The sequence below is a fragment of the Hylobates moloch genome, unplaced genomic scaffold, assembly GCF_009828535.3.
Source record: "Hylobates moloch isolate HMO894 unplaced genomic scaffold, HMol_V3 SCAFFOLD_1, whole genome shotgun sequence".
NCBI classification, from domain to species: domain Eukaryota; kingdom Metazoa; phylum Chordata; class Mammalia; order Primates; family Hylobatidae; genus Hylobates; species Hylobates moloch.
In genome coordinates, this window is record NW_026652276.1 from 46,504,701 (window position 1) to 46,532,095 (window position 27,395).

The 27,395-nt window shown below is 37.1% G+C and overlaps 1 protein-coding gene across 1 annotated transcript in view; it reads left to right on the forward strand.

Moving 5' to 3' along the window:
* The window catches only part of DNAH7 (dynein axonemal heavy chain 7), a 330,709-nt gene that overhangs the window by 252,782 nt on the left and 50,532 nt on the right, over nucleotides 1–27,395 (forward strand). The window contains exons 49-56 of the mRNA XM_032755099.2: nucleotides 2,446–2,579; nucleotides 3,311–3,646; nucleotides 10,410–10,536; nucleotides 11,398–11,592; nucleotides 13,441–13,533; nucleotides 20,792–20,968; nucleotides 23,543–23,704; nucleotides 26,220–26,420. Of these exons, the coding sequence (XP_032610990.2) occupies nucleotides 2,446–2,579; nucleotides 3,311–3,646; nucleotides 10,410–10,536; nucleotides 11,398–11,592; nucleotides 13,441–13,533; nucleotides 20,792–20,968; nucleotides 23,543–23,704; nucleotides 26,220–26,420 (1,425 nt within the window). The remainder of the gene's footprint in view (nucleotides 1–2,445; nucleotides 2,580–3,310; nucleotides 3,647–10,409; nucleotides 10,537–11,397; nucleotides 11,593–13,440; nucleotides 13,534–20,791; nucleotides 20,969–23,542; nucleotides 23,705–26,219; nucleotides 26,421–27,395) is intronic.

Here is a 27,395-nt window from a genome sequence, read left to right on the forward strand (position 1 = left end):
GTGATGTCCCCCTTCCTGTGTCCATGTGTTCTCATTGTTCAACTCCCACTTATGAGTGAGAACATGCAGTGTTTGGTTTTCTGTTCCTGTGTTAAAAAACAAGTATTTCTAATATTGCCGACTGTACACATTGAATTCTGATACATGTGGTAGAAAATGTTTGCCTTCAATTATAGGTAGTAGACGAAGAGTGCTCCTTGGGTCCTACCTGCACACTCTCCACTGGTAGAATAGATTCCTCTAAACGTGCTTTGCCTTTCTCTGCTGCTTTGTCTTTGCTGTTTTGTTTGCCAAGAGCAATTGTTCTCAATCCTGGCTGAACACTGAAATCACCTGGAGAGCTTTTAAAACTCCGAATACTCAGGCCACACTCTAGACCAATTAAACCAAACTCTCTGGACATAAGACCCAGACACTACTGGTTTTTAAATTTCACAGTATATTCCAATCAGCATCCAAGGTTGAAATCATCTGCCCTGTAGAATTTTGCCCTCTTCTTTCTCTTGACTAACTGCTGATCACACTTAAGTTTCAGCTCAGGTGTCCTTTACTTGGGGGAAGTCCTTTTTGCCTCCCTGATCTGGGTTGGGTACCGTCTGTGCTCCTGTAGCATTGCAAGCTGACCACTCTCAGAGTCCTTATCCCAATGTATGTTCTTTGTTCTTCTGTTTGCTCAACTAGATGAAAACTTTTTGAGGGCAGGGACCAGACTGTATCTTACTCTTCTTTATATCATAGAGCCTGATTCATGGTAGCTATTATTTTATATAAAATGCCTTTGGGAAGAATCATCAAGTGACTAAAATTTTAGGAAATAGAAGTAGCAGAGAGCAACTCTATGAACAGGGAATGTGGGCATTCTGATTGTTCATTCAATAAGTTTGTAGGGAGCATGACTTTGTGCCGAACAATAAAACCGTGAAGTCAAATAAGAGACGACCCCTGTGCTAAAGTTACTTTCATTCTGGTCTGGGAGAGAGGTGTATATGCCCATGATTGCATACAGTGTAATATGTGCTGTAAGGAGTTAAGACCCCTATGAGGAAGTGCAGAAAGTAGCTTGGGGGTAGTGATTGGGGTAGAACACATTGTCTGGGAAAGTGTCCAAGAGGAGCTGACACTTGATCTGCACACTGACAGATGAATAGGAGCTAATCTGGTGGATAACAAGGGGAAGGGCGTCCAAGCAGAGCAAACACGGAGGCATTTCATAGACAGCGTGTATGGGATTTCACAATCAGTTCTGTGCAGGAAAATGAAAGGCATGTGAATGGGAGTAGTGGGAGGTGGTGCTTAAGACATAGGTGCAATATATACAACTACATAAGTATCCATAAAAATTAAAAAAATTGGTGATACATGGTGATAATAAAGAGCCATCTGACTTAAAAAAAAAAGATGTGATTCAAGATATTAGGTCAGGCAGACTGCAGTTTACATGAGAAAAAAAAAAAAGGTGAGGATTTCAAATGAAGCCACGGTCAAGACAGTGTTTATTGACTTATGGGTTCATTGGTGACCAGAGCCAGGAAGTTACTATGGTTTATTGCAGTGTGTGCGGATGAGTGTGCAGACGCAGGGCAGGGAGCAGATTGTAGAGGGCTGTATCATGAAATGAAGTGGAGGCAGAAAATATATATAAATAACATTTTCAATAAGTGTCCTTGTGAAAGCCCAAAGAGAGGTTATTCCATAGCTGGAAAGGATTGTGGGGGCAATAGAATGATTTGTTTGTTGTTTGCTTTTTTAAAAAAAGAGACCTGAGCATGTTTGCATGCTTATGGAAAAGAACCAGGAGATGTGGGCAATGAAGAGAGACCTGCCTGTGAGAGCAATTAGGTCCCCAGATGAAGCAGGTGTTGGCAGACAGTCTGGATAGACACCATGAAAATATAAATTCCTTAGTTCACAGTAGTGGCTGATTATCAGATTGTAAAAATACTTCACTCATGACAAGTAATTACAGTGTTCCCTTTTCTCTTATCTCACTTTGTAAGATTTCCTTTACTTTTGACACCACTAGAATCCTTAAAATGTAAATCAGCTGGTCCAACTATTATGATTCTAGAGCCAGGCTTTGAACGATATATTATGCCGTGGCTACTCTGATCAACTGAAATGAAAGATAGCTTCCAACCTGATTCTAATGAATTTCGCTGTTAAAGAGTTCTCAGAAATTGGACTACTTTGAAATGAGAATAAGTTGATCACCCAACAAACCCTTTGAGGTATTAGATTTCTGACTATGAGAAACTGAGGTGGGTTTTAAATCCAACAACCATGTTTGCCTATGTCATTAATCATAGTCTCTACAAATTACACCTTCATAAGTACTACCATATATAGAAAATGGAGTCTATTTTAAGGTCAGAACTTGACACATAAAAGCAGAGGCGTTTTTAACAGAAATAATGATGTAATTTTTGTATATTTTTTCATTTATAGGTAACATTATTAAACTTCATGATAACCCCTGAGGGAATGCAAGATCAGCTTCTGGGAATTGTGGTGGCACGAGAAAGGCCAGACCTTGAAGAAGAAAAGCAAGCCTTGATATTACAAGGAGCTGAAAATAAAAGGTTTCAAATGTCATAAACAGAACTATTCTTATTTGTTTCCAGATCACTAGAATGAATTAAAATACGTTTTATAGATCTCTTTTGTTAGATTTAATAGGAATACTGCAAGGGAAAATATAACAGGAAAATGTAAGGAATTATACCTCTATGTTAATTTAGAAAACTGCATTATTGAGTATATTTTTACATGCAAGTTCTTAGGCACTGGAAGAGCAAGAAGGCCTGCCAGAAGTCAGGGCAGGGTGTTTTCAAATATTCCACAGTGTTTTAGCACAAGAGTTTTAGTATTCACTGTGTAACTGAGGTAACCTGTTTTTACTGGAGCATGGTATGAATGAATATGTTGCATCCCACTTTCTGCTCATAACATATATATCATAGGTGGAAAGAGTAAGCTGCATAAGTCATGTAAAATTTCAGAAAATAAACGGAGTGCTACTTTCTGTTCGTTCCGAGCTGAGATCCTTGATGGCAGAGTAAATTGGCTTGCCGTATTTCTCTCTAGTTAGCCCGTAAATGATCATTAAAAAGGGAACTGGAGCAGAAAGGCCTATCTTTGTGACATTTTGCGAGATAAGAAATTAATTATAAGGCATCACCATCACAGATATTTGTCACAAAGTGATGCACTTCTTTAGGTTACAAGTTCTTTGTTTCTTATAAAAGAACATATACGTGAAATGATTTTAAATGACTTCTTTTTCTTCTAAGAAAATTTTGTTTTATTCCAGGCAGTTAAAAGAAATAGAAGACAAGATTTTAGAAGTTCTTTCATCTTCGGAAGGCAATATATTAGAAGATGAAACTGCTATTAAGATATTATCTTCCTCCAAGGCCTTGGCTAATGAGATTTCTCAGAAGCAGGAAGTAGCCGAAGAGACAGAGAAAAAGATTGATGCCACCCGCATGGGCTATCGTCCTATTGCCATCCATTCTTCCATCCTGTTTTTTTCTCTTGCTGATTTAGCCAATATTGAGCCCATGTACCAGTATTCACTGACCTGGTTTATTAACCTTTTCATCCTGTCTATTGAAAATTCAGAGAAATCGGAAATTTTGGCAATAAGGTATGTAAAGGAAATACTAATTAATATTAACTAATTAATGCATGAAATCAGAGAATAATTTGTGACCTCCATTGTTGTCTGAGTGGTAGAAGCATTACAGCCACTTACCTAAAATGAACTTGATTAATCATTGTACCAGAAGTAAATGTGAGGGTTAGAAATTGAACAGATGTGTCCAAATTCAATCTGCCAAGAAACTGTTTACAGAGATCTAGAATTATAATGTAATTCTAGAAAGAGAAAACATTTACCTTCATTTTTCATTTGCAAAATATATTTATGAATGGAAGTGTAGAAAGAGTAGTTAATACTTTTTAAAATATGACTCCTGTACGAACTGGCATTCTAAAAGTTGCAAATTCACATTTTAATATACACATCTGTAAAATTTGTCAAATGCCAGGGTAAAAAACTCCCAAACCTTGTTGTGATTATTTGTGGTAATAGAGCTTCTTTTCTATTATTCTTATTTACATAAAATACTTTATATTACTGTTGGCTATTACAATAAGTAATGGAATTAAGACCTGACTTAAATCTACAAGAGAATTAAATTTCATTTGATTTTTTAAAATCAGTTAGATAATTTTCAGTTTGGTATTAAGACACGTTTTTTGTTTTGTTTTGTTTTGTTCTGTTTTTGAGACGGAGCCTCGCTCTGTCGCTCAGGCTGGAGTGCAGTGGCGCGATCTTGGCTCGCTGCAAACTCCGCCTCCTGGGTTCACGCCATTCTCCTGCCTCAGCCTCCTGAGTAGCTGGGACTACAGGCACCCACCACCATGCCCGGCTAATTTTTTGTATTTTTAGTAGAGACAGGGTTTCACCATGTTAGCCAGGATGGTCTTGATCTCCTGACTTCATGATCTGCCCACCTCAGCCTCCCAAAGTGCTGGGATTACAGGCATGAGCCACCATGCCCGGCCAAGATATGTTTTTAATAGAGTTTAATGTGTAATTACTTTTTGAAAAAAGAAAGTAATTAATTACAACTTTTGACTTTTATAACCTTCTTGATCAGTATGAACCTAAATACTTCAGTTTCTTGACTGTTCAGACCCACAAGGGAAACTCAGTTTAATATTTATCACTCACAGCTAAGAATTATTTTTAGAAATCCAAAATGTTAATCTCACTAAAATCTGAATTTAATTCCTTTATCATAATAGAGGTCTAAAATTTTGAGTGTTCTTAGACTTAGTAATTTTTTGTTGGTAAGATTTATTATTTTACGAGTTTGAATATGAGACTAATAAAGGTGTGAGTCTGACACTTTGAGCTTGGCCAAAAATATATATAGATATATAGATACCTGCCATTGAGAAAGAGAGGGAGTAGGTAAGTTTTTTTGGAAGAAATGCATTGCATAATGATAGAGTTTATTCATCTTTATGATATTTGAAAATGTTTAGTTTATTTCTTCCAGTTCTGAAATTTTCAAGTTTAGCAAGGATTACAGAAATAAAGAAAACAAAATTTTAAGGGATCTTTCTTAGAAAAGTTCCCAGCTATTTGCATTATAAGTTAGTTAATTAAACATGCATGTCTGGTTTTCATACTAGATTCTGAGCTCCATGAGACAAGAATTAAAAAAAAAAAAAAATTATCCCCAGCCTGGGTACAGTGGCTCACACCTGTAATCCCAGCACTTTGGGAGGCCAAGGTGAGCAGCTTGCATGAGCCCAGGAGTTTGAGACCAGCCTGGACAACATGGCAAAACCCTGTCTCTACAAAAAATACAAAAATTTAGCTGGGCACGGTGGTGTGGGCCTGTGGTCCCAGCTACTGGGGAGGCTGAGGTGGGAGGATTACTTGAGCCCAGGAAGTTGAGGCAGCAGTAAGTCGTGATTGTGCCACCACACTTCAGCCTGGGCAGTGGGAGTGAGACCCCATCTCCAAAAAAAAAAAAAAAAAAAAAAATTATTCCCAGTAGTTACTACAGTGCTAATCACATTATAGCCGCACAATAAATAATGCTCTGCTTTTCACTACTGGTCTTAATTTCTACCTTGCTTATAACAATAACCACTAGAATGTTAATCTGTTAATTAGCTTAAAATCAAGGTATTTTCTGGAGTCTAGAGAAGAAAATTTCTTTGGTCTGCCATTTGAAGACATTTTTCATATAAGCTTTAAAAATTAAAACAATTCTATGCTTTGAAAATAATGATGGGTCCTTTATTGTCTCCTATTATATCAAGTTAGAACTCATCCAAGGTATGGAATTTGTTTCTTCATTACTGTGCTTTTGTCCCTTAAGATATAAGGAAAAGCAAATCCTTTTTACCCAGATGTGTGATTTGGATGAAATTTAGAAAACAAAATGTGGCCTTTTCTTTTTAGTTGAACTTCTTTAACTTCAAAACAATTAAAATCATATGTATGTCTGCCGTAATACTAAAAGTATAATTTTGGAACCAAAAGGTAAATAGAGAAAATAGATTTTAAAACTTTTTTTGAAGTTATCAATATACATGAAGAAACGTGCAGAAATCAGAAGTATTTGCCCAGTGAATTCTCATAAGTGAGCAAACCTGTGTAACCAGCATCTAACTCAAGACACAGAACATTATCAACAGCCCAGAAGTGTCCCCTCCTGATCACTAACCCTCTCCCCCAAGGTGACCACTGTCCTGACTTCCAACACCACAGGTTAGTTTTTGCCAGTTTTAGAACTTCATATAAATAGAATCACACAGTGTCTGCTTTTTTGTGTCTGATATCTTGCACTCAATGTCATGCTTGTGAAATTAATGCACATTGTTTTGTCTAGTGCAGTGTTTTACTTACTTATTTGTTAGTTTTCTATTGTTGGGGAAGTATAATTAAAAACTACATCTTCTCCCAGCCCAGAAACTCTCTCCTCAAAGACCGTAGAGAAAGAAAATAGTTTTATTGTTGAATAAACAGTAAATGGAACATGACACATAATCAGAGGCAATCACAAAGAGATTGCAAAGACAGAGAGGAATCTCACCCCCTTAATTATCCAAGCAGATAAACCCATTACATCACACTTAGTTCATCCTAACTTTACTTGGCAATTGAAGTGACCATCTGTGTTAGCAAATTGGCTTTATCCAGAGGAAAACCAAACTTTTCGTATCTGTATGACAGGAGGTAGTTTTGCAACTTGAAATAAGCTTGACTGAAGTTAGGCTCCTACCCTTCTGCAGCACTTTGGAGACAAGTGGGCTATCTCCCTTGATGTTTAGATTTCAAAGAAATGGCTTCTGCGTCTTTGAGAAAGACATGATTGGGTCATAAAACTGACAAAGGTCTGACTAGTTTTCAAAACGGTTTATATACATTTCAACGAGAGGAGGAAGTACCTATAATTTTAGGTTTTCTAAATTACATTAAGAAAAAAAGGAGGGAAGGAAAATCTCCTTATTTTCAACCTAAAGAATTGAGTCTCTTATTTTCAACTTTTTTCTTGTCCTAACACTGTAATACAAATCATTTACCCATTCTACTGTTGAGGATATTTGGGTAGCTTCCAACTTGGGGTTATTATGAAATTTTGCTTCCTTGAATGTTCCTGTACATGGCTTTTGGTGCCGATATGTACCTGTCTTTGGTGGGTGTATATCCAGGAATGAAATTGATGACCACAGGGCATGGTTATATTTCCTTTTAGTAAATACTGCCAATAGTTTTCCAAAGCATTGTACCAAGAGAGACACTTTGATCAGTCCTGTTTAATCTTTTTTTTTTGTTGTTAAAGTAAACTAAGAGTTTCCAATTAAGAAGCTAGCTCCCAAATCAGAAATTAAAAAGAGAATGAGTTCTCGCAGGAATGATTTGTTTTTCTGCCAATCATTGATAGACATCAAATAACTGGTAGACTTCAGGCAGTTATTGGACGATAGTTCTACCAAAAGCATAAAAAACATGTGACTATTAACACTAGCCAACCTGATTGTTTTAGAATCTTAATATTGTTCTAAAATTATTTCTTATTTTTTTTATTTAGGGATATAAATGTATTTCATTCTTGTTTGTCTTCTGGTAGTGATGATTATATGGTACCAAGAATATGTTATGACTAGTATGGTATATACTGTGCAATTGCCATAATTTGGATCATCTGTTATTTATAAGATTTTAATGCATTAGAATTTATGTAACAGGATAAATATGTAGCAAACAAAATAAAACAAAAATAACATAAATATAGAAACAAAATCTAACTAGGATATAGTTTTGTTAAATATCCTGGAATCAATCTGTTGCTGTACAAATATGCATGTATATGTAATTGTAACCACCCAATGGGTTCTTCCTGTCTGCCGCACATAGAAAATCAACCCACTGAGACCATGACATTGTGATAAAGAAAGAGTTTAACTGATGTGAAGCTGGCCACACCACGCGGAAGATGGAGTTATTACCCAAATTAATCTCCTGAAAATTCGGAGGCTAGGGCTTTTCAAGGATAGTTTGATGGGCAGGGCGTTAGGGAGGAAGGCATGTTGATTGGTTGGAAACACAATCATAGGAACTCAGCAAGGAAAACAGTCCTCCCTGAGTCTGCTTCTGGGTGGGGGCTGCCAGAGGAGTTACTGGTCTAGGTGAGGCCATCCAATAGTCAGAAATGCAAAAGCCTGAGAAGACAGCCCAAAAGGTCAATCTTAGGTTCTACAATAGTGATGTTATTTACAGGAGTGATTGGGGAAGTTGCAAATCTTACCACCTCTGGAATCATGGCTAGTAAACTAAATTTCTCCCAAAGTCAGCTTGGCCCATGCCCAGGAATGAGCCAAGACAGCCAGCCTGTGAGGCTAGAAGCAAGATGGAGTCAGCTATTTCAGATTTCTCTTACTGTCATAATTTTGCAAAAGTAATTTGATAATTACACAGTTTTTTTTTCTTTCACTTCTATCAAGACCATTCTCTCATGTTATGAAGTATTCTTCTGAAACATAAGTTTTAGGAGTTGCACAATATACATACCATTTTATGAATGTACCATAGTTTTTGTATTATAAGACTTTTGGCTGGGTGGGGTGGCTTACACCTGTAATCCCAGCACTCGGGGAGGCTGAGGCAGGCAGATTGCTTGAGCCCAAGGGTTCGATACCAGCCTAGGTGACATGGCAAAACCCTGTCGCTACAAAAAATGCAAAAATTAGCCTGGTGTGGTGACATGAACTTGTAGTCCCAGCTACCTGGGAGGCTGAAGTGGGAGGACTGCTTGAGCCCGGGAGTTCTAGGTTACAGTGAGTTATGATCATACCACTGCAATCCAGCTTTGATGACAGAGTGAGACCCTGTCAAACAAACAAACAAACAAACAAAAAACACTCCTAAGTGGTCTCCAGCTTTTGTATTCTAAGTAATGCTGCAGTAAATATAAGTGTCTGCATCTTTGATTATTTTCTTAGGCTAAAATCCCAAAATTAGGACAAAGGTGTTCACTTCTTGCAGATTCCTGATATAAATTCCTTTCCTGGAAGATTATTCAAACACACAACTCCATCAGAGGAACATGAATGATTCTATATCACTGTATTACTCACCAGCATTGAGAATGATAATTTTAATCTTCTTTTTTGCCTTAAAAGGTTATTAAAATATCATATGTCCATTTTTACTAGTGATGGAACCTGAACTTATAATATGATTAACCTTTATAATTTTCCCTTCAATCTTTCTGTGTGCAAGAAGAGGCTTGTTTCAAAGTGCAGAAAATGTTGTTTTACTCTAAAAAGACCAAATGTGAGTCACCCTGTATTAATTGTATGGTGCTGCTACAAGTGAGACAAATTCAATGCCATGCATGAAAAGACAACCTATTAGCATAATGGGACAGAAATAGTATGTTTATTTTAAGTCTTCTAAGAATTCAACTGTATTTTAGAAACTATTGCCAAGGCTTTATCTACAAAAACCTTTTTTTTGAAGTTCCCAATTAAAAATAAGATACATCAATTTGTTATAATTCTCTTTATGGGAATGCTTCAGGGGATAAAATAGTTAAGAAAATAGGCAGGTAAGGAAAAGTGGAAAAAAGAGCTAGGATGATTGACAGCTTAGAATATCAGTCAGGACATTGCCAAAATTAGCCAGGCATGGTGGTGCATGCCCGTAGTCCCAGCTACTTGGGAGGCTGAGGCAGGAGGATGGCTTGAGCCCGGGAGGTGGAGGTCGCAGTGAGCCAAGATTGCGTCACTGCACTCACTCCAAACTGGGTGACAGAGTGAGACCCTGTCTCAAATAAATAAATTAATAATAAAAAGGAAATACTGTGATTATTCCTATTTTCATATTTTGCCTCTAGCAAATAAAAATGGAGTTTGCCAAGTTTTGTGATTTCTTCAGCTTTTATGAATTTATAATGAGTAGCACAATACTAAATTTAATAAAGAAGCTACTAATTTTAGACTTCATTTAATATGCAATATAAAACATTTGAAATTATTTGTTATAAAGAGGTCAAATTTTACCCCCAGAAATGCTTTGTAGATAAAAACAGTCTGTAAACTTTTTAACCTAACAGATTAATATACCATCCACTAACTTTTTTCCAAGATTAAGTTTAAAAAAAAAAAAAAAATTCAGTCCACAGTAAAATGCAATTGGACTGAAGTGTTTCTACACTGTGTAGCTCTCAAATTGGTGCACCCAGTTAATGAGGATTCTTGAATGTTTTGGGGGTAATTGACCAGAAAGTTTATCAGAAGAACATACATGTAAATTTCTTAAGAGCATTATCTTTAAAGTATATTTTTATTTATTTCCCTTATTTTCTGTTGACTCTTAGGCTTCAGATTCTCAAGGATCACTTTACTTATTCACTGTATGTTAATGTCTGCCGGTCACTCTTTGAAAAGGATAAGCTGCTCTTTTCCTTCTGTCTAACCGTAAATCTACTGCTGCATGAGCAGGCGGTCAGTACTGTTTTCATTTGTAAGAAAAAAACCCTTAACACTGATTAATTTATTAATATTTATGAGAATATATATAAAAAGATTGTAAATAGTTAAGCAATAATACTGTTTGTTATAGTTAGGGCAAGATGTTATCAGGAGAATAAATTTCACAGAAGTGAGATATAAATTAAGCACAGAGTCCATTATGTTACTATTACATTTTTGTATGTTTTATTTTAAAATAAATCGATTATATTAGATTTTCATACAGCTATGCATATAAATTTACTTAATATTGATACATTTACACCAGGTAGTAGTGTAAATGTTTTTAAAGACTTGTGCAAATTACTGAAATCTGTGTAAAGTCACTATTTTATACACTTACGTGTTAAAGATTTATGGATTTCATAAGGTGATGTATTGGTTGAATTCTGAAGAAATAAAGGCTTTATTCTTGCATTTCTTGCAAAAGTTGTGTATCAGTAACTCATTATACTTTATGGAAAATAGTCGAAAGCATGGCACATTGATGGATTTCTGCCTTTCTACAATTTCTAGAGCCAAAAGGACTCTAGGCAGTCATTTTGGAAAACGTGTTCAGATAGAACATATTCAGATTTTCACATTTAGACAAGTAATTCTGGAGGAAAATTGTCAAAAAGTAACTATTTAAAATGGAACTATTTTGAAAACTGGTTATCATGAGTATACTGGTTTCTTAAGAATAAATATTGAGCTATAACACTAGCTATAGAATTTCATAGAGACCACATCTGAAACTTGCAAGTCAACACTCAACTCTTTTATAATGGTTGTAAGCTTACTAGTTTATGATGAACTCATTTCTGACTCTTCATGCTGCCTTGTTTTCCAAAGATTAATAAAGCTGAGTGGAGATTTCTGCTAACTGGTGGCATTGGACTGGATAATCCTTATGCCAACCCTTGTACATGGCTTCCTCAGAAATCCTGGGATGAAATATGTCGATTAGATGATTTGCCTGCCTTCAAAACCATTCGTAGAGAGTTTATGCGCTTAAAGGATGGATGGAAGAAAGTATATGATAGTTTGGTATGTTTTAACCCTCTTGCTTGTTCCAATGTTTTTAAATGGAGAAAAGAATGTTAAATATCTTTTGATAAAAGCAAGATTTAAATAAGCTTTAAACAACTGGTCGCATGTTAGAATGCAAACTTTGATTTATGTTATCCCCCCTTCTAAGTCAGTGGTTCTGTTTGAACTTCCATTCAAACTCCTTGAAATGTATTAAGATGCAAGAATGCTGCGTGGTTCTTGAAAATATTCTTGTTGAATTTCCATGCCAGGTTTTTATTCATTATCAATGTAGATTTTGGCAATCCTAATAGCAGATGAGTTAAAGTTTATGGAACAGCTGTTGTTTAGATTTTCTGAATGCAGGATACAAGCTAATAAAATTTTTTGTGTGTGTCGTTTGAAAAAAGGAGAAAGCTTGTACAGTAGTTCTAAAACAATTTTCACGAGACCTTGTTTTACTAGCTGAGGAGTATTATACTTGACACGGACATAATATTCACAGTTTCCCATCTGGGTTATATAGCAATTGTTGCTTTCTCACAATTTTTCTTTAGCACAAGGGCTAATATTTTTCCGATTCCCAGTTAAATTTTTCTATTCCTTTGTTTCTACTCCCTTGACTTCCTGCTTTCCATGAGTTTAATATGCAAGAGCTCTGCTTGGGAGAGGTTGGAGGAAAGAAAGCTAGATATGCGGAGAGTATGTTTTGTTTGGTTAACCTATATTTTATTTTGTTACCTATACAACCTATATTGTTGTATTATATGTGATAATGAGATTATGTCTTCACACGAATTCAAATATTTGGAAGTGATCTCTTTTGGATTTCTCCTTGTTAGTAATAAAAATGTTTTCTAGAGACAAGTATGTGTTGTGAGTACCTCAACTAATTTAAAATTAAAATTTTATTACTATACCGAAGCATGAAGGTTTCTAATTTGAGATACCACATAGCTTTTCCTAAAGTTTCACAGGTACACATGTCTCCTTTATTCCCCACCAAGGTTTACCACTCCTGGTACCCTGATGGCTCTCTTCTTGTGATCTTTTAATAGCTCTCAATTGGCTTCTTCATTACACACATTCTCAAGTCTTCCTTTATGAAACAATATTTTTAAAAAACAAAACAAGAAATAATACAATAAATTTCAGTACAATACCCTTTTTATTTGTTTTGAAAGATTTATTTATTTTTATAAATAGATGATAAGTGGGTAGGTTTTTTAAAATGTCTTTGTTCCAGCTGGGAGCAGTGGCTCATACCTGTAATCCCAGCACTTTGGGAGGCCGAGACAGGTGGATCACTTGAGGTCAGGAGTTCAAGACTAGCCTGGCCAACATGGTGAAACCCCATCTCTAGTAAAAATACAAAAAATTAGCTGGGTGTGGTCGTGCACCACTGTAATCCCAGTTACTCAGGAGGCTGAGGCAGGAGAATTGCTTGAACCCAGGAGGCAGAGGTTGCAGTGAGCCAAGATCACACTACTGTACTCCAGCCTGGGCGATAGAGCAAGACTCCATCTTAAAAAAAGAAAGAAAAAATGCCTGTGTTTGGAGGAATAAAGGGAAAATAGTAGCATATGGACATTTACTTTTTTCATAATAGGGATCATTTTGTCTGTTTATTAGGGTTCATGTCAGCATTAACCTGCTTAGTTCATGTCCTTGTTTTGACTCCTTTAAAGTATATTAACTTTTCTTATTATTTATTTTATAATGTCCCAACTTTACACTAAATAGTAAAATTTAGACAAGCATTCTTGATTTCATTTATATATGTTTTCTAAAAGTTGGTTGATAAGTGAAAACACTGTTCTGTTTATAATCTCCAAAATAACTGAATTATTTACACTATAATTTTAGGAACCACACCATGAGGTTTTCCCTGAAGAATGGGAAGATAAAGCAAATGAGTTCCAAAGGATGCTTATTATTCGTTGCTTGAGGCCAGACAAGGTAAATGTGGGCTTTGAAAACAGCTCAATGATTCCAAAGCCTTATGCCTGCTCAGTCCATCCAAATGTGCATTTCCTTATGTAATCATGGGGGAGGTAGAGGAGCCTGCAGGAAATAATCCCACTTCTTTCCAATGCAGACATTTTTTTCAAAAAGTTTGTATATTTTTCTAAAACCATCCTAAATTAGTAACTAATTGAATTATATTGTATAATTTTATTTATTTTGTGATTATTTGTTTATAATTTATGGTTTTCAGTACTCACAATCTACTCCCTTTACATATTTGTAGTCTCATTTTTACTGTTAATACTTTGGTGAAATTAGTCAGTGATGTCAACATCAAGCTGATAGACTAGAATCTCTGGAATTCTCAAATGCTATCCTTATATATAGTTTTTTGTTGGAATTTGAATTTAAGACATTTGTCATTATTGACAACAAAGGAAAATATCAATATTGTTACTTTTAACTTCTTTAAATAATAAATTATATAACCAGTGAATCAGCAGACCTGTTATATTAGCAAATGTTAGTATTCATTAACATCCTCATTTATATTAGATAAAAAAATTCACCTATGAATATTGACCGATATCCACAAAGATATCAATATACTCTAAAAAAATAGACATTAGCTATGTTGGAAAAAATTGAGAAAATATCCTAGTTGTCCGTTATTACCACTCAAAAGTTTGACATAAATATTTCAAAACTTATATTCAGTTTCAGCTGTTAAGAAATAGGAGACAGTATCTCCATCCTAATCAAAAGAAGAAAAAAATAAAGCAGAATTTAGATTGTCAAAGCAATGTAGTTTTTAAAAATACACATCAGTGTTAATATGGGTTAGGGGCATTTTTCCCTCTATGAGCCCTACTCTGTTCACTGAACACATGTAATTCTTGCATGATGTGACAGTCTGTTCTTAGCCAAGGCCCAAGTATCCATTAGGCACAGGAGGCACAGTGCTTGGGAACCAGAATACTTTTAGGGGTCTATGAAAATGTTGTAGTTTCTTTTAAAATCAGAAGAATATAATCCAGTGTGTGTTATATTTGTCTTTATACCAACAATGGTAAAATATAATTTTTAATTTTTTTCAATGGAGAAAGGGGCCTATGAAGTACCTTGGGTCCATGAAAGTCACTCTGCTACCCCACTCTCAGATGCTGGAAGTAACTACTGTGGTTTAGCATTCTTTATGACACTGGTGAAACATCCTACCCCTTGGTAGCCCTTTTAAAAAACTGAATCTCCATGAAAATGCTAGTGTTAAGCCTCACAAGTTTTCACTTCACATATTAAAGATGGGAGAATATGAGATGCTTCACACTGTTGTTTAATGTGGCTTCCTCCCCTAAAACATTTTATTAAAATTTTCAGTGTTTCACTTTGTTTTCTAAGCTAGATAAAGACTGTTATACTGTAATGGCTGTGGATGTACCACTGACTTTCCTCCCTCAATATTAAAAAAAAAAAGTTCGTGTTTTATATTAAGTATAATTAAAAGTAATTAATGAGCCATTTCCTAATTGCAGCAGTTTCATTGGCAAATATTTTCCCCCAGTTCAATGTTTTTAAAACTTTGACACTTTAATCTGAAAATACATGGAGCTATCAATAAGATCAAATATCTCTTTCTACATTCCTTCTCTTTTTAAAGTATATTCGAGGGAGGTGGGAAGTTACATAGTCAAGTTGAGGGGTTTTTTTGGTGGGGGACAGGTTGGTTTGTATGTTTTTTGTTTGTTTTTAAATCAGTGGAGGTTAAATTTATGGTTTAAATTTATACTTCTTTCAGCTACTTTGCCTAGTACTTTAGCCCTCTGTCTTGTATCATCTTCATGTATATTTAAATATCTCCTCTACAGTTTCCCAGTTTTACTTGGATAGATAGATAAGTATGTGGACAATACTACTCATCAATATTTCTGGTTCTTCTCTCCTGTGCACACTTGAAGTGGGAGGATTGTGGCCATATATCTTACTTTGACCAATAAAATGTGAGCAGAAGTGTTAGAGCGAAGCATTTAACCACCAGGGTCAGATTCTCTGAGGTGCTCTCCCTGCCATCAAAATAGTGGAATCACATATTGCTGCTATTTAAGCACTATAAGCAGGCTTGACTGCTGAGCCAATGTATGGTGACAGTTGCCTAAAGACTCAGATGACTTTGCAGGAACAAGAAGTAAGTTTTCATGTGTTAAGCCACTGCAGTTTGGAAACTGCCAACACAGCTAAACTCAGTCTATCCTGGTGATACAATTAACTAGGTACCATTAGCAACACCTCCACACTCATGTCCTTAATAAAAAAATAATTGTTAGTATGCCGTTATATTATCCAGCAGCTTCAAACCCTTTAATTTTACTGTACCAGGTACTCCAATTTCTAGTGGTGAAATTATGATTTTGAATCTATATATGATAAAATGATACATGGCTATTATGCTTTTAAAAGAATAATTTTCCAAAGAATAATGGTAGTAGAATACCAGGGAGAGGAACAGTGCTGTATGGGGCTAATATCTGAGCTAGTACTCTATAAGAGTTTATTTCTTTGTCATCTCTAAGAGATAATCTGTATAGCCACAGATATCCAGGAAAATCAGCAATTAATTGATCTCTAGTTTATAGTATGCTCCATGAGCACAATTTGGGGGGGGGTCTCCTTTCCCCCCTCTCCTCTCAAAACCAGCCCCACTCAGTGGTAAGAAGCCACAAATAGCAGGCCCTCTAATGCTCCAGTTTGAAAAAATGTAAAAGAGTCTCACTAAATCACCAGTAGAAAAAATGAGATGGGCTTGCACTTTCCTTTAGAATTTAATAGTTTATAGTGTTTTATTGACAAAAGAAACATATCAAATGGATAAATACTGAGGTGTGGAATGTTTTGAGTCCATTTACAAAATGAACAGCTTCTGGCCACAGTTCTATCCTTCTAAATGGTAAACAAACAGCAAATTAATCAGCTTTCAATAAGAAACTTGTCAAATATAAGTTAATATGTTTCTCTGGCCTCAGATAAATCCAGTAGGAACTTGCAATAAATAGCAAAACATACATAGAAGACCACAGACTTCTTCCCTGCCTGTGGGAGAATGGTTGCCTAAATTAGTCTGTAAGTTTTGTTACTGACAGATTTCATTTTACAAACCTAACGCTGGCGTAATCAGATTGAAGAGGCAAACCCAATTCTGTTGCCTTGCAAACTGAATAGCTAACACAGGTTCATTTACCTCAGGAGTTACGCTTCAGTCTTGGGAGCAAGTAAGTTTTGTTCAGCTTCGACATTAAGAGTGAAACACTGCAGTTTGTCTCTGATCACCCTCAGGTGAGCACCCCTAACTTGATCCTCCAGTGCTAGCAGACAGAAAGAAGAATCACACTCTATGAGACCCATTTGCCTGTGCAAAGTGACTGACACCAGTTTGAACCACTCACAGAAGTGAGGCCATTTGTAATTCAAACTTGGTTCAAGTAAAACCATGCACTTGTTCTTTTCATTTTGTTTGCAAAACTATAATTTCATGAAGTTAGCCTTGGGAGGAAAGAGATTACGGAAAAAGTGGGGTTTTTTTGTTAATTTTTTTTAAATCTATCAAGAAAAGATCAGCTATAGGAAAATAATAATAAAGAAAAGGGTAAGGCCAAGTCCTGAGACAGACGATTAGAATATTTTTCATTTTCCGACAATAAGTTTGACATCTGTGACCATTCAAAAGATCTGAAACATTTATCATATGTGAAATGTCAGACACAGAAAGACAAATACTGAATGTTCTCACTTATAAGTGAGAGCTAAATAATGTGTATATCTGGATATAGAGTGTAGAATGATAAACAGAGGAGACTCAGAAGGGTGAAGGGTGTGGCGGGGTGGATGACCAGAGATTACTTAAGGGATACAATGTACATTATCTGGGTAATGGATACCCTAAAAGCCCTGACCTTACCACAAAATCTATGCATGTAAAAAATTGCACTTGCACCCTATAAATTTATACAAAGTTTTTGTTTTTTTGTTTTTCCTTTTTGTTTTCTTATTTTGGGACAGAGTCTCTCTGTCACCCAGGCTGGAATGCAGTGGCACCATCTCCTCTCACTGCAACTTCCACCTCCTGCGTTTAAGTGATTCTCATGTCTTGGCCTCCTGAGTAGCTGAGATTACAGACATGTACCACCATGCCCAGCTTTTTTTTTTTTTTTTTTTAGTTTTTTGAGATGGAGTTTCATTCTTGTTGCCTAGGCTGGAGTGCAGTGGCACAATCTCGATTCATTGCAGCCTCCACCTCCCGGGTTCAAGTGATTCTTGTGCCTCAGCTTCTCGAGTAGCTGGGATTACAGGCACACGCCACCATACCCATATTTTTAGTACAGACGGGGTTTCACCATGTTGGCCAGGCTGGTCTTGAACTCCTGCCCTCAGGTGATTCACCCGCCTCAGCCTCCCAAAGTGCTGGGATCACAGATATGAGCCACCACGCCTGGCTGAAATTTATACAGATTTTAAATAAGAAAAAAAAAAAAACCTGAAACATAAAATAACATCTATAAATGAAACCTTATGTGTAGATGAATTAATTATGTATAGATGAATTATTCTGTGATTTTTGTTTAATATTTTTGTAATTAGAACCCCACTTTCACAAAAGTAGGCATCCTGAGCTTTTTATCAATGTATTCATTCAACGGATGTTTATTTTGCACGGACAGTATATATGTCATCCTCGTAGGTAGGTCCATGCTATTGGGCATTTATAAATGTGTTGTTGCTCACCTATACATTTTGCATAATTTAATGAATCTAGAGAAATATTGGGAGGGATTAAAAAAAATCGAATCCCTAACACAGATATTCCTCCGTTGGCTCTCAGCTCCCCACCCTAACACACTCAGTCTCTCAGTCACACATGCATTAGGACTGACACTGTTTAGAAGGCATTGTGACATGTCAATTATTTTTACTTACAGATCTTGTGTAAATAAATGTTCCATAGACTATAAAATCGAAGTTTGGAAATATTTGCAATGTTTTACAGAGTAGACCATCGTTTTGAGATACTTGGCACCTGCACATTGCTCCTGCAGTTTGCTTCAAGTTGAGAAAAGTTGCAGGCTGGTGGAATTGTCAACATAGTGCGGTGTGTTGTATACACACACAATTCCATTCTTGTATCTGAGCAGCTATTCAGTCGGGGTGATGCTGGGGCCTTCAAAAAATCTTTCCATTACTCCTTCTCTTGAGATATCGCTATTCCCTTCTGAAACTGGTATGCTTTCATAGCCCCTTGTCTACTAGGAGTTTAATTGTAAACTGTAAGATAGTGTTCACAATATTCTATAAAGGGAGAATCCATTCATTTGCAAGAATTTGTGATTAAAAAATGAACAACAAATATTTATGACAATTTTGTACGTATATATATATTTCAGAGCAGGAAAAAAGTACTTTTGGTAGTTAATAGACGAGAAATTGAAATTAGATAATAGTCTTAGTCTGTTCTGTGTTGCTGTAACAGACAACCTAAGGCTTAGTCACTTATGAAGAAGAGATGTTAGAAACTCATGGTTCTACAGGCTGGAAAGTGCAAAAAGCATGGTATCAGCATCTCCTTGGCTTCTGGTGAGGGCTTTTGTGCAATGTCACAGCATGGCAGAAGGTCAAAGGGGAAGCAGACACCCAAAGGGTGTCTTGACTTTATATCAACTGATTCTTCAATTCATTCCATTTGTTTTGTCAGCACAGAAGTACTGGATATAGGAAAAGAGAAGCATAATAGTAAAGGGAGTACAGATTTGAAAAAAGCAAAGGAGAAAATTGAAACATGAAACACGAGTGGATTCTTCTCTCCCACATTATTTTCTCCTGTGTTTTGTTCCTAGATTTACTTTTCCCTTTCATTTTGAGACTTTTTTAATGAGTAAAAATAGGTATCAATTGATTTTTTTCCAGGAAAATAGAATAGCTTTAGGCTGAGTAATTAACAACATTGTTTCAATTTCTGTTACACTTAATGAAGGTGTCAAAATATTTGTTTGATGTGAGTGAGGCATGAACATGGGAGCCAGGCGACAATGTCTCCTGCTTGACTTTATTAGAAGCATTGCAGATGTGCCCTTGAAAAGTGAAGTAGAAAAAGATCCCTTACATTTTACTAATATAGCATTTAATCCCCTGTTCAGGGAGAAGCATTTTTAGGCCTTCCTTGCTTTGCTATATATTGAATTTTCTTTTTTGCATAAAAGACAACCAAGCTGAATTAACAATATCATGTTAGAGTATTGAAATACCAAATAACTTCTTTAAAGTAGCTACTTTAGAGTAATAAATGTATACCTTTTATTACACATCCACTTGCCATGTTTGGAATTTATATTCACTTTGAAAATAAATAGCAGCTACAAATATACATATGGACAACATGATGAACACAATTTGTTTAATTATTGGTGTGCTTTGAGTTTGTCCCCACCAAAACTCACCTTGAAATTTAATCCCAAATGTGGCGGTGTTGGGAGGTGAGGCCTAATGGGAGGTGTGAGGGTCATGAGAGTAGATCTCTTATAAATGGCTTGGTGTAGACCCTTTGTCAGAAAGCAGGAATGATGTACCCGAGGCTGTACATCAGTCATACTGAATGCAATTCCACCCCCACATCAAGGTCTGAAAAGGACCAATTAGCAGAGACACCAAGCTGCAGTGTTCTGCTGTTTCTCAAACAGGCTCCCAGAAAATTCTCAGACATGCTATCAGAAATTCTACACAACATAGTTTTGTCTGGTTTCTTGGGTGTATGGCTTGTTTCTCTTGAACAGAGCTCTTCCTTTCCTTCTCCTTCTTTTCCACACTGACATCAATTCTTTCTTGATGATGTGGGAAATTTTGCACAACTTACACTAAAATTTCTACTTTTGAGTTGTGAATTTTTGAAACATAATTAGTGTTTTATAACTTAAGAGTTCAGGTTTCTTCTTCAGCCACTATGTCTGGAACATTCATTTCAAGGGGACACAAAAAGTCTTTGAATGTTTGTGTCAATTACCACTAACCTTTTATTATCTAAATATTTTATAATATTTCCTATCTAAAAGGCATTTGTATAAACCTTGATGCCCTGGACTCCCCACCATTAATGAATACCTAAACTAATAGAGCTAGGGTACTTTGTTTTAAAACAGCTTTGAATCTAAATTTTTAATGGTTTTAGGCAGATTTTGAATATTCTTCCAACTATATCCTTGTCTCTTTCTAGGTTATTCCAATGTTGCAAGAATTTATAATCAACAGATTGGGACGTGCATTCATTGAACCACCCCCCTTTGATTTAGCCAAGGCATTTGGAGACAGTAACTGCTGTGCACCACTGATTTTCGTGCTCTCTCCTGGAGCAGATCCCATGGCTGCCCTTCTAAAATTTGCTGATGACCAGGTACCTTACAATAGATGAAGTTATTGGATATTATTTTTAAAAAGCAATACTTGCTTATAATTGAAATTTTAAGGATGAGAGAAAGGTAGAAATTTGTCACTCAACCTTTGAAAGTTTTCACAGGTTGACAGAATCCCAAGAAAATGATACTAAAATGGCAGCACTGACACTAAAAAACAACTCCTTATCCAAATTAAAATTTAATTAAAACTAGAATTGGGATTTAAGGGGCATTTACTTTTATTTGGGGTGGGGGGACAGGAAACTCTTTGACATTATTTGCACCAGTGTATGAGCCTGGGTTGATTTAATAAATTCAAGCCTGGACAGTGACCACAGGGGTGCACCTTTTCTGATCCCACCCCTCTGCCACTCTCTAAAGGGGAGCCTTCATTGACTTTCCAGAACAATTGTACATTGTGGTCACTGTATTAGATTAAAATATGTTCTAGCCAGGCGCGGTGGTTCATGCCTGTAATCCCAGCACTTTGGGAGGCCAAGGCAGGCAGATCACGAGGTCAGGAAATTGAGACCATCCTGGCTAACACAGTGAAACCCCGTCTCTACTAAAAATACAAAAAAAAATTAGCCAGGGCATGGTGGCGGGGGCCTGTAGTCCCAGCTTCTCGGGAGGCTGAGGCAGGAGAATGGTGTGAACCCGGGAGGCAGAGCTTGCAGTGAGCCAAGATTGCGCCACAGCACTCCAGCCTGGGCGACAGAGTGAGACTCCGTCTCAAAAAAAAAAAAAAAAAAAAAAAAAAGTTCTGCTATTTACATGCCTTGTCTTTAAAAATTAATTCAAATGAATTCAGTACAAATGTTTTTACATCATATGGTCTAGAACAAGAAAATGATAATAAACAGATGATTGGGCATTTCCTGAGTTGAATTTTTTCTGATTTGGTACAATTAAAATAACACACTGTGGTAATGCTACTGATATTTCTAAAGCCACCACCACCACTTGTGTTGAGTGCTTAATGTATACTGTTGGCTTTGCTAGACCTTGTTACATACATGTTCTACAATCCCGTAAGGTAGATGGTGGTATCTCTATTATACAGATAGGAACACTAAAGCATGGACAGGTTAAGTATCTCTTCAAAGGCCACGTAGCTGAGAGGTTAAAAAAAAATTTACTAGGCCAAAAAAAATTGATATAAGGCATAGAAAAAATTTAAGAAGACTTTTAACATAAGGAGGAAATAAAAAGGACTGGCTGCCTTGCAGCAACTCTTAAAATCTAAAGCTGAAAAGAAAACTATAAATAGGTGAACTTGTCCTATTTCCTCCAGATTTTTGAATTATATATTTTGGCATGAGTGTAATTCTTATATACAGAAGAATAGATGGCTTAGCATAGTGCTTATTATTTGTTGAAGAAGCATTAGAACGTGGCTGTGGTGATTGGAGGAGAGGAGGTCTGAGATGTGTGAAGGAGCAGATGATGTAGGGTCTCTGTAGGCCACATTAAGGACATTGAGTAAGATGGGAAGATGGAGGAGTAGGATTTTAAGCAACAAACTGATATGATCTGACCTTTAATTTATAAAGTTCATCCTAGTTGGAGCCTGAAGAATTTATCTGTGTGGTGCAGAATAGAAGGAGGCCCCTAGTGAGGGGGGGTGGCTACTGAAAGTCCAGGAAGAGCAATGGTGGGTAGGAGTAGAGTTTGGGAATGGTGGAGGTGTTCACTTTTACGTAGGGCTCACCTCTCCTAGTCAACCCAAGCTTGACGACCCTTTGAGCCCCTCCTACTTGCTCTTTATATCTCTCCTCACGTTGTACATATGATTATTCTCTGGCTCCTATGTGGGTCCTGCTCCATGCATTCTCTTCTCTTGCTGTCTCTGCTTCTTACCAGAAGCAGCAGGATCCAGCTCTACTTTGTTTTCTGCTGCCTCTACCAGCTAGTGACAATAAGCCATGGGCATTCGGGAGGGGCTAAGATCCCACTCTTCCATATCCAGGCCTCTTCTACAGGGGCAGTCTGGTGATAACTACCCCAGAAAGGAGACCCAGAAGCCACGGACGAATTGGAATACAGTAGAACTGAATACAGGAAAACATTCCCACAGAATTCTCTAAAGAAACTGACATGGGAATCAGTGGCAATTTTTAAAATTTTCTTTTATACAGTAGCCTAAATAACTAAAATATAGTTATTCAAAGATCTGGAGGAAACAGGACAAGTTCATCTGTTTCTTTTTAGTTTTCTTTTCAGCTTTGGATTTTAGGAGTTGCTGCAAGACTGCCAGTGCCTTTCATCTCCTCCTTATGTTAAAAGTCTATTTAATTTATTCTTTCTATCCCTTCTATCAACAACCAAAGACTCTACAGAATTTTCCATTTATTGCCATGACTATTTCCTACATGAACTGACTTGCTTTTTATCAAAGTGTTTATAAGATTCTTTGTCAAAGAGAGTTTTTTAGGGATGCATGTGTTTGGCTTTTTGAGACATGTGGCCCAATTAAATTGTAATATGGTTAATGTTAACATTAAAAAAAATAACAATATCGATGTTTCTTAAAATGTGATTTTAAATAACATCTTTACTATTCTTGTACACAGGGATATGGGGGATCAAAACTTAGCTCTTTATCTCTTGGTCAAGGCCAAGGGCCCATTGCTATGAAGATGTTAGAAAAAGCTGTCAAGGAAGGAACATGGGTTGTTCTTCAGAATTGTCACCTTGCCACCTCTTGGATGCCAACCCTTGAGAAAGTCTGTGAGGTAAAAATGCAAGTTTATACTTATTAGGTTGTATTCCCTGAATCTAATTAGTAATATACATAGCATTCAGGTAGCTCTATTCCTCTCTAATTTGGAGGGTTGCAGGTTAGTGCTTTGGCTGGATTACAGGAGAGAGAGGCTCACATCGAAAACTAGATCTGGAGGAACAGAGGCAAGCACATAGCCAGGCCTGGGCAAATCCCTCTTAGCAGGGACAAGGCCTCATCCAGTGAGATGGAAATATCCTCAATCCTGAGGCGCAGGCTCGAGGAGGAGAGTAAACCACAGGGTAGATATACATCAACTTACTTTTTATAACAATGGCCTAAAGCAACGAAGGAAGACTGTTCAAGGTGAAATTCATGTGGCCACTCTAAACTCAAAGGCTTCAGAATGTCACTTTTCCTTAACTTACTTTTCTCCCACTTGGCCAGTTACCCTGCTACAGTAGAGAAATCTGAAACCCAAAGGGCACTGTTCCCACCTACCTTGCAGTGGGTCATGGGACTTCCCTGTTCTGGTTGGCAGAAATTCCAGGAAAAAAACTCCATGTAGCTCAACTGAGTAAACAGAAAGCCTGGCACTTGATCTCAACAAACAGAGAAAATGAATCCTCTGGAATTACCCGTGACTCTAGCCCACTCCTAACTCCCTTCTAAATAACGATTGTGATGATAGAACCTGCACCATCCACCCATCTGGCTCTGTTTTTTCTTTATGTCACTTAGCACCAGTTTGTTCTGGCCGTGTCTCCCACTAGAATGTAAGCATCATGAAGACAGTGACTTTGTCTTTATCTGTTGTGTTCTCTGCTTTCCCTCCAGCACCTTGAACAGTGAGGCCCATAGGATACAATCAATAGATATTTATTGAATTAGTGAATGGATATTGCTTCACTGCCTGACACTTTTTAATGGCCTCCCAAGGCATGCAAGACAAAGTTCAAACCCCCAACATGACCTACAGCACCCTTCAGAACCTGACCTTTGCCTGCTTCTCAAGTTTCTTCTCAGGCCGCTTTGATCATGACTTCCATGCTCCAGCCTTTTGAACTTCTTTCACTTTTGTTGGTGCAGCACACTTTCTCAAGAGTATAGGTCATCATAGTTGATGTAATTTCTGCCTGAAAAGCTATTCTTTTTGTCATTTGCCTTACAACATTTCCTCATACTTCACGCCTTATATCAGAGGTGTTTGTTGTTGTTGTTGTTGTTTCGAGATGAGGTCTCAATCTGTCACCCAGGCTGGAGTGCAGTGGCACGATCTCGGCTCACTGCGACCTCCACCTCCTGGGTTCAAGCGATTCTGGTGCCTCCGCCTCCCGAGTAGCTAGGATTACAGGGGCCTGCCACCATGGCCGGCTAAATTTTTGTATTTTTAGTAGAGACAGGGTTTCACCATGTTGGCCAGGCTGGTCTCGAACTCTTGATCTCAGGTGATCCGCCTGCCTTGGCCTGCCAAAGTGCTGGGATTACAGGCGTGAGCCATCATGCCTGGCCTATCAGAGGTTTTATATTTGTGCCTGTCTGCTTATGGTTCATCTGTCTCTAGACTGTTCTCATGACCTGTTGAATTGTATCATATATACCCATCACAGAGTCCTGTAAGAGAGAAATCTGTCCCTGATGGATTGGCTTAGAGTCCCATTAATCATGTTACTGAAGTCACTAGACCATAGGGCAGCTGGTAGGAGAAAAAGAATGGTGCTTTCACCCACCATATTGTTATTAAAAAACATAGACATATGCCTCCTTCCTTATCCACCCCTTCCCCATAGGAATGCTCAGGGTTTTTTTTTACCAATAAAGATTTGCCATTTCAAGAAACATAGATACCACTGACATGGACAAGTGGGGGAGGTAGCAGTAGGAAGTGGGACTAGACAGGAATGGAGGGAAAGGTCCATGATAATTCTTCCTAGTCTCTATATGGCCTTGCGATGGTGCTGAGTGTTTTGTTACCCTAGCGTGTGACCATCCCCTTGAATAAATTTAGCGATTAGTACTAAGTTTTGATGTTTCAGACTGTCCTAGTTTTTCTCACCTTTAAAATACTCTCTCTCATCTAATCTCTGCTTGGTTTAATATTGACTTATCTGAGTGCCTTGTTTATTCTCACAACCTGGCTACAGCAAGAAAAATGGATTAGTCTTAATCTAGCTCTGAGGCAGAGAATTATTTCTGTAAATATTTCAGCAACATCAGTGCATATACAAGAGTTTTGGGAATGTCTTAGTTATTTTGACCAACTCTGAATTATATAGCACTTTTGTAAACTTTATAGTCATATGAATTAATGTTACCAAGGAGAATGACAACACCCTGGGCCTTCTCAACAAGGCATTATTGTTTTAGGAGCAGAATCAGATTTTAAAGCTTTTGCTAAAAATTGCAGCAGTTACATTTCTACTTTGTAAAAGTACTTCCTCCCCCTTCCAACTCATCCTTCATATGTATGCTTTTGAGATTTTCTTGGGTTTTATTTACCCTTTTGTATCTGATTTATTTTCTTACAGGAGTTAAGCCCAGAGTCAACACATCCAGATTTCCGAATGTGGCTGACGAGTTACCCATCTCCAAATTTCCCTGTGTCAATACTGCAGAATGGAGTGAAAATGACCAATGAAGCACCAAAAGGTTTACGGGCTAATATCATTCGATCATACCTCATGGACCCGATCTCTGATCCGAAGTTCTTTGGCAGCTGCAAAAAGCCTGTTAGTAATGGTTAAGTCTTGTTACCTCAGCCCTATAAAGCAGTTCAAGTGGCCCCTGGTGATCATGGATGTGTGCACTGAGCAAAACTAAAAATTAAATAGACCTCCTGCACCGCAGTGCAGTAGGTTTTGATAACTGATTATTGACTGTGCTGAAGTCAATTTTATTAATATTTTATTTTAATTTTAGCACCAGCCTCATTCCTGCTCAGCTGAGATCTTATGGGGTGTCATTAATAATGTAGCTTTCTATTTAGAAAGTCAGCTGTAAGCCATTCCCAGTACAAATCTGCAAGGTTGGAGAATCTTGTTTCAGGATATTAACTGAGCCTTGTGCTATTTAGAGCCATGTCTCTAAATTAAAACATAAAAACATTTCCTTCATATAACTATAATGAGAGCCAAAATGATTTTACTCCTTGATTGATGGGACTCATAAGGGTCTTTTTTAGCGTCACCAGGCAAGCAGGGAAACCACCCACTGCTTTCATGATTAGAATTGTGTACGTGAATGTCTGTGACCTAAAATTGTTTCACAGCGTTTTGCCATAATTAAAAATGGAAGAGTTTCTTTTTAAGAGGGGTTATGAACTTTAGAAGTTTTTGCTATTAAAAAGCTCACACGCTTGATGTCTGAATTTGTTTTAAGTGCACATCAAAAGAAAACATTAAAAATAAAGAAGTACTTTCATTAAACAAAAGTCTTGGGTACTAAAAAGTAAAAGGGGGCCTATATTTAAAACTAAGTCAAACCATCTCTTAAGCTTCTAAGACCTGCCATAGGACTAGCTTTTGCATTGATTAGGGCCAGAGAGAGCAGGTTACTCCCAGATAGATGATGAGGGCATTTCTGCGTATGAATGAACTAGACAGAGCCTCTTTGCAAAATTTAAGTCAAACCTTCCCTTTCTTCTAGATCAAAAGGTCTCTCCAGCAGTAGTCACCTATATTGGAGGTCCAGGAATTTATGAAACC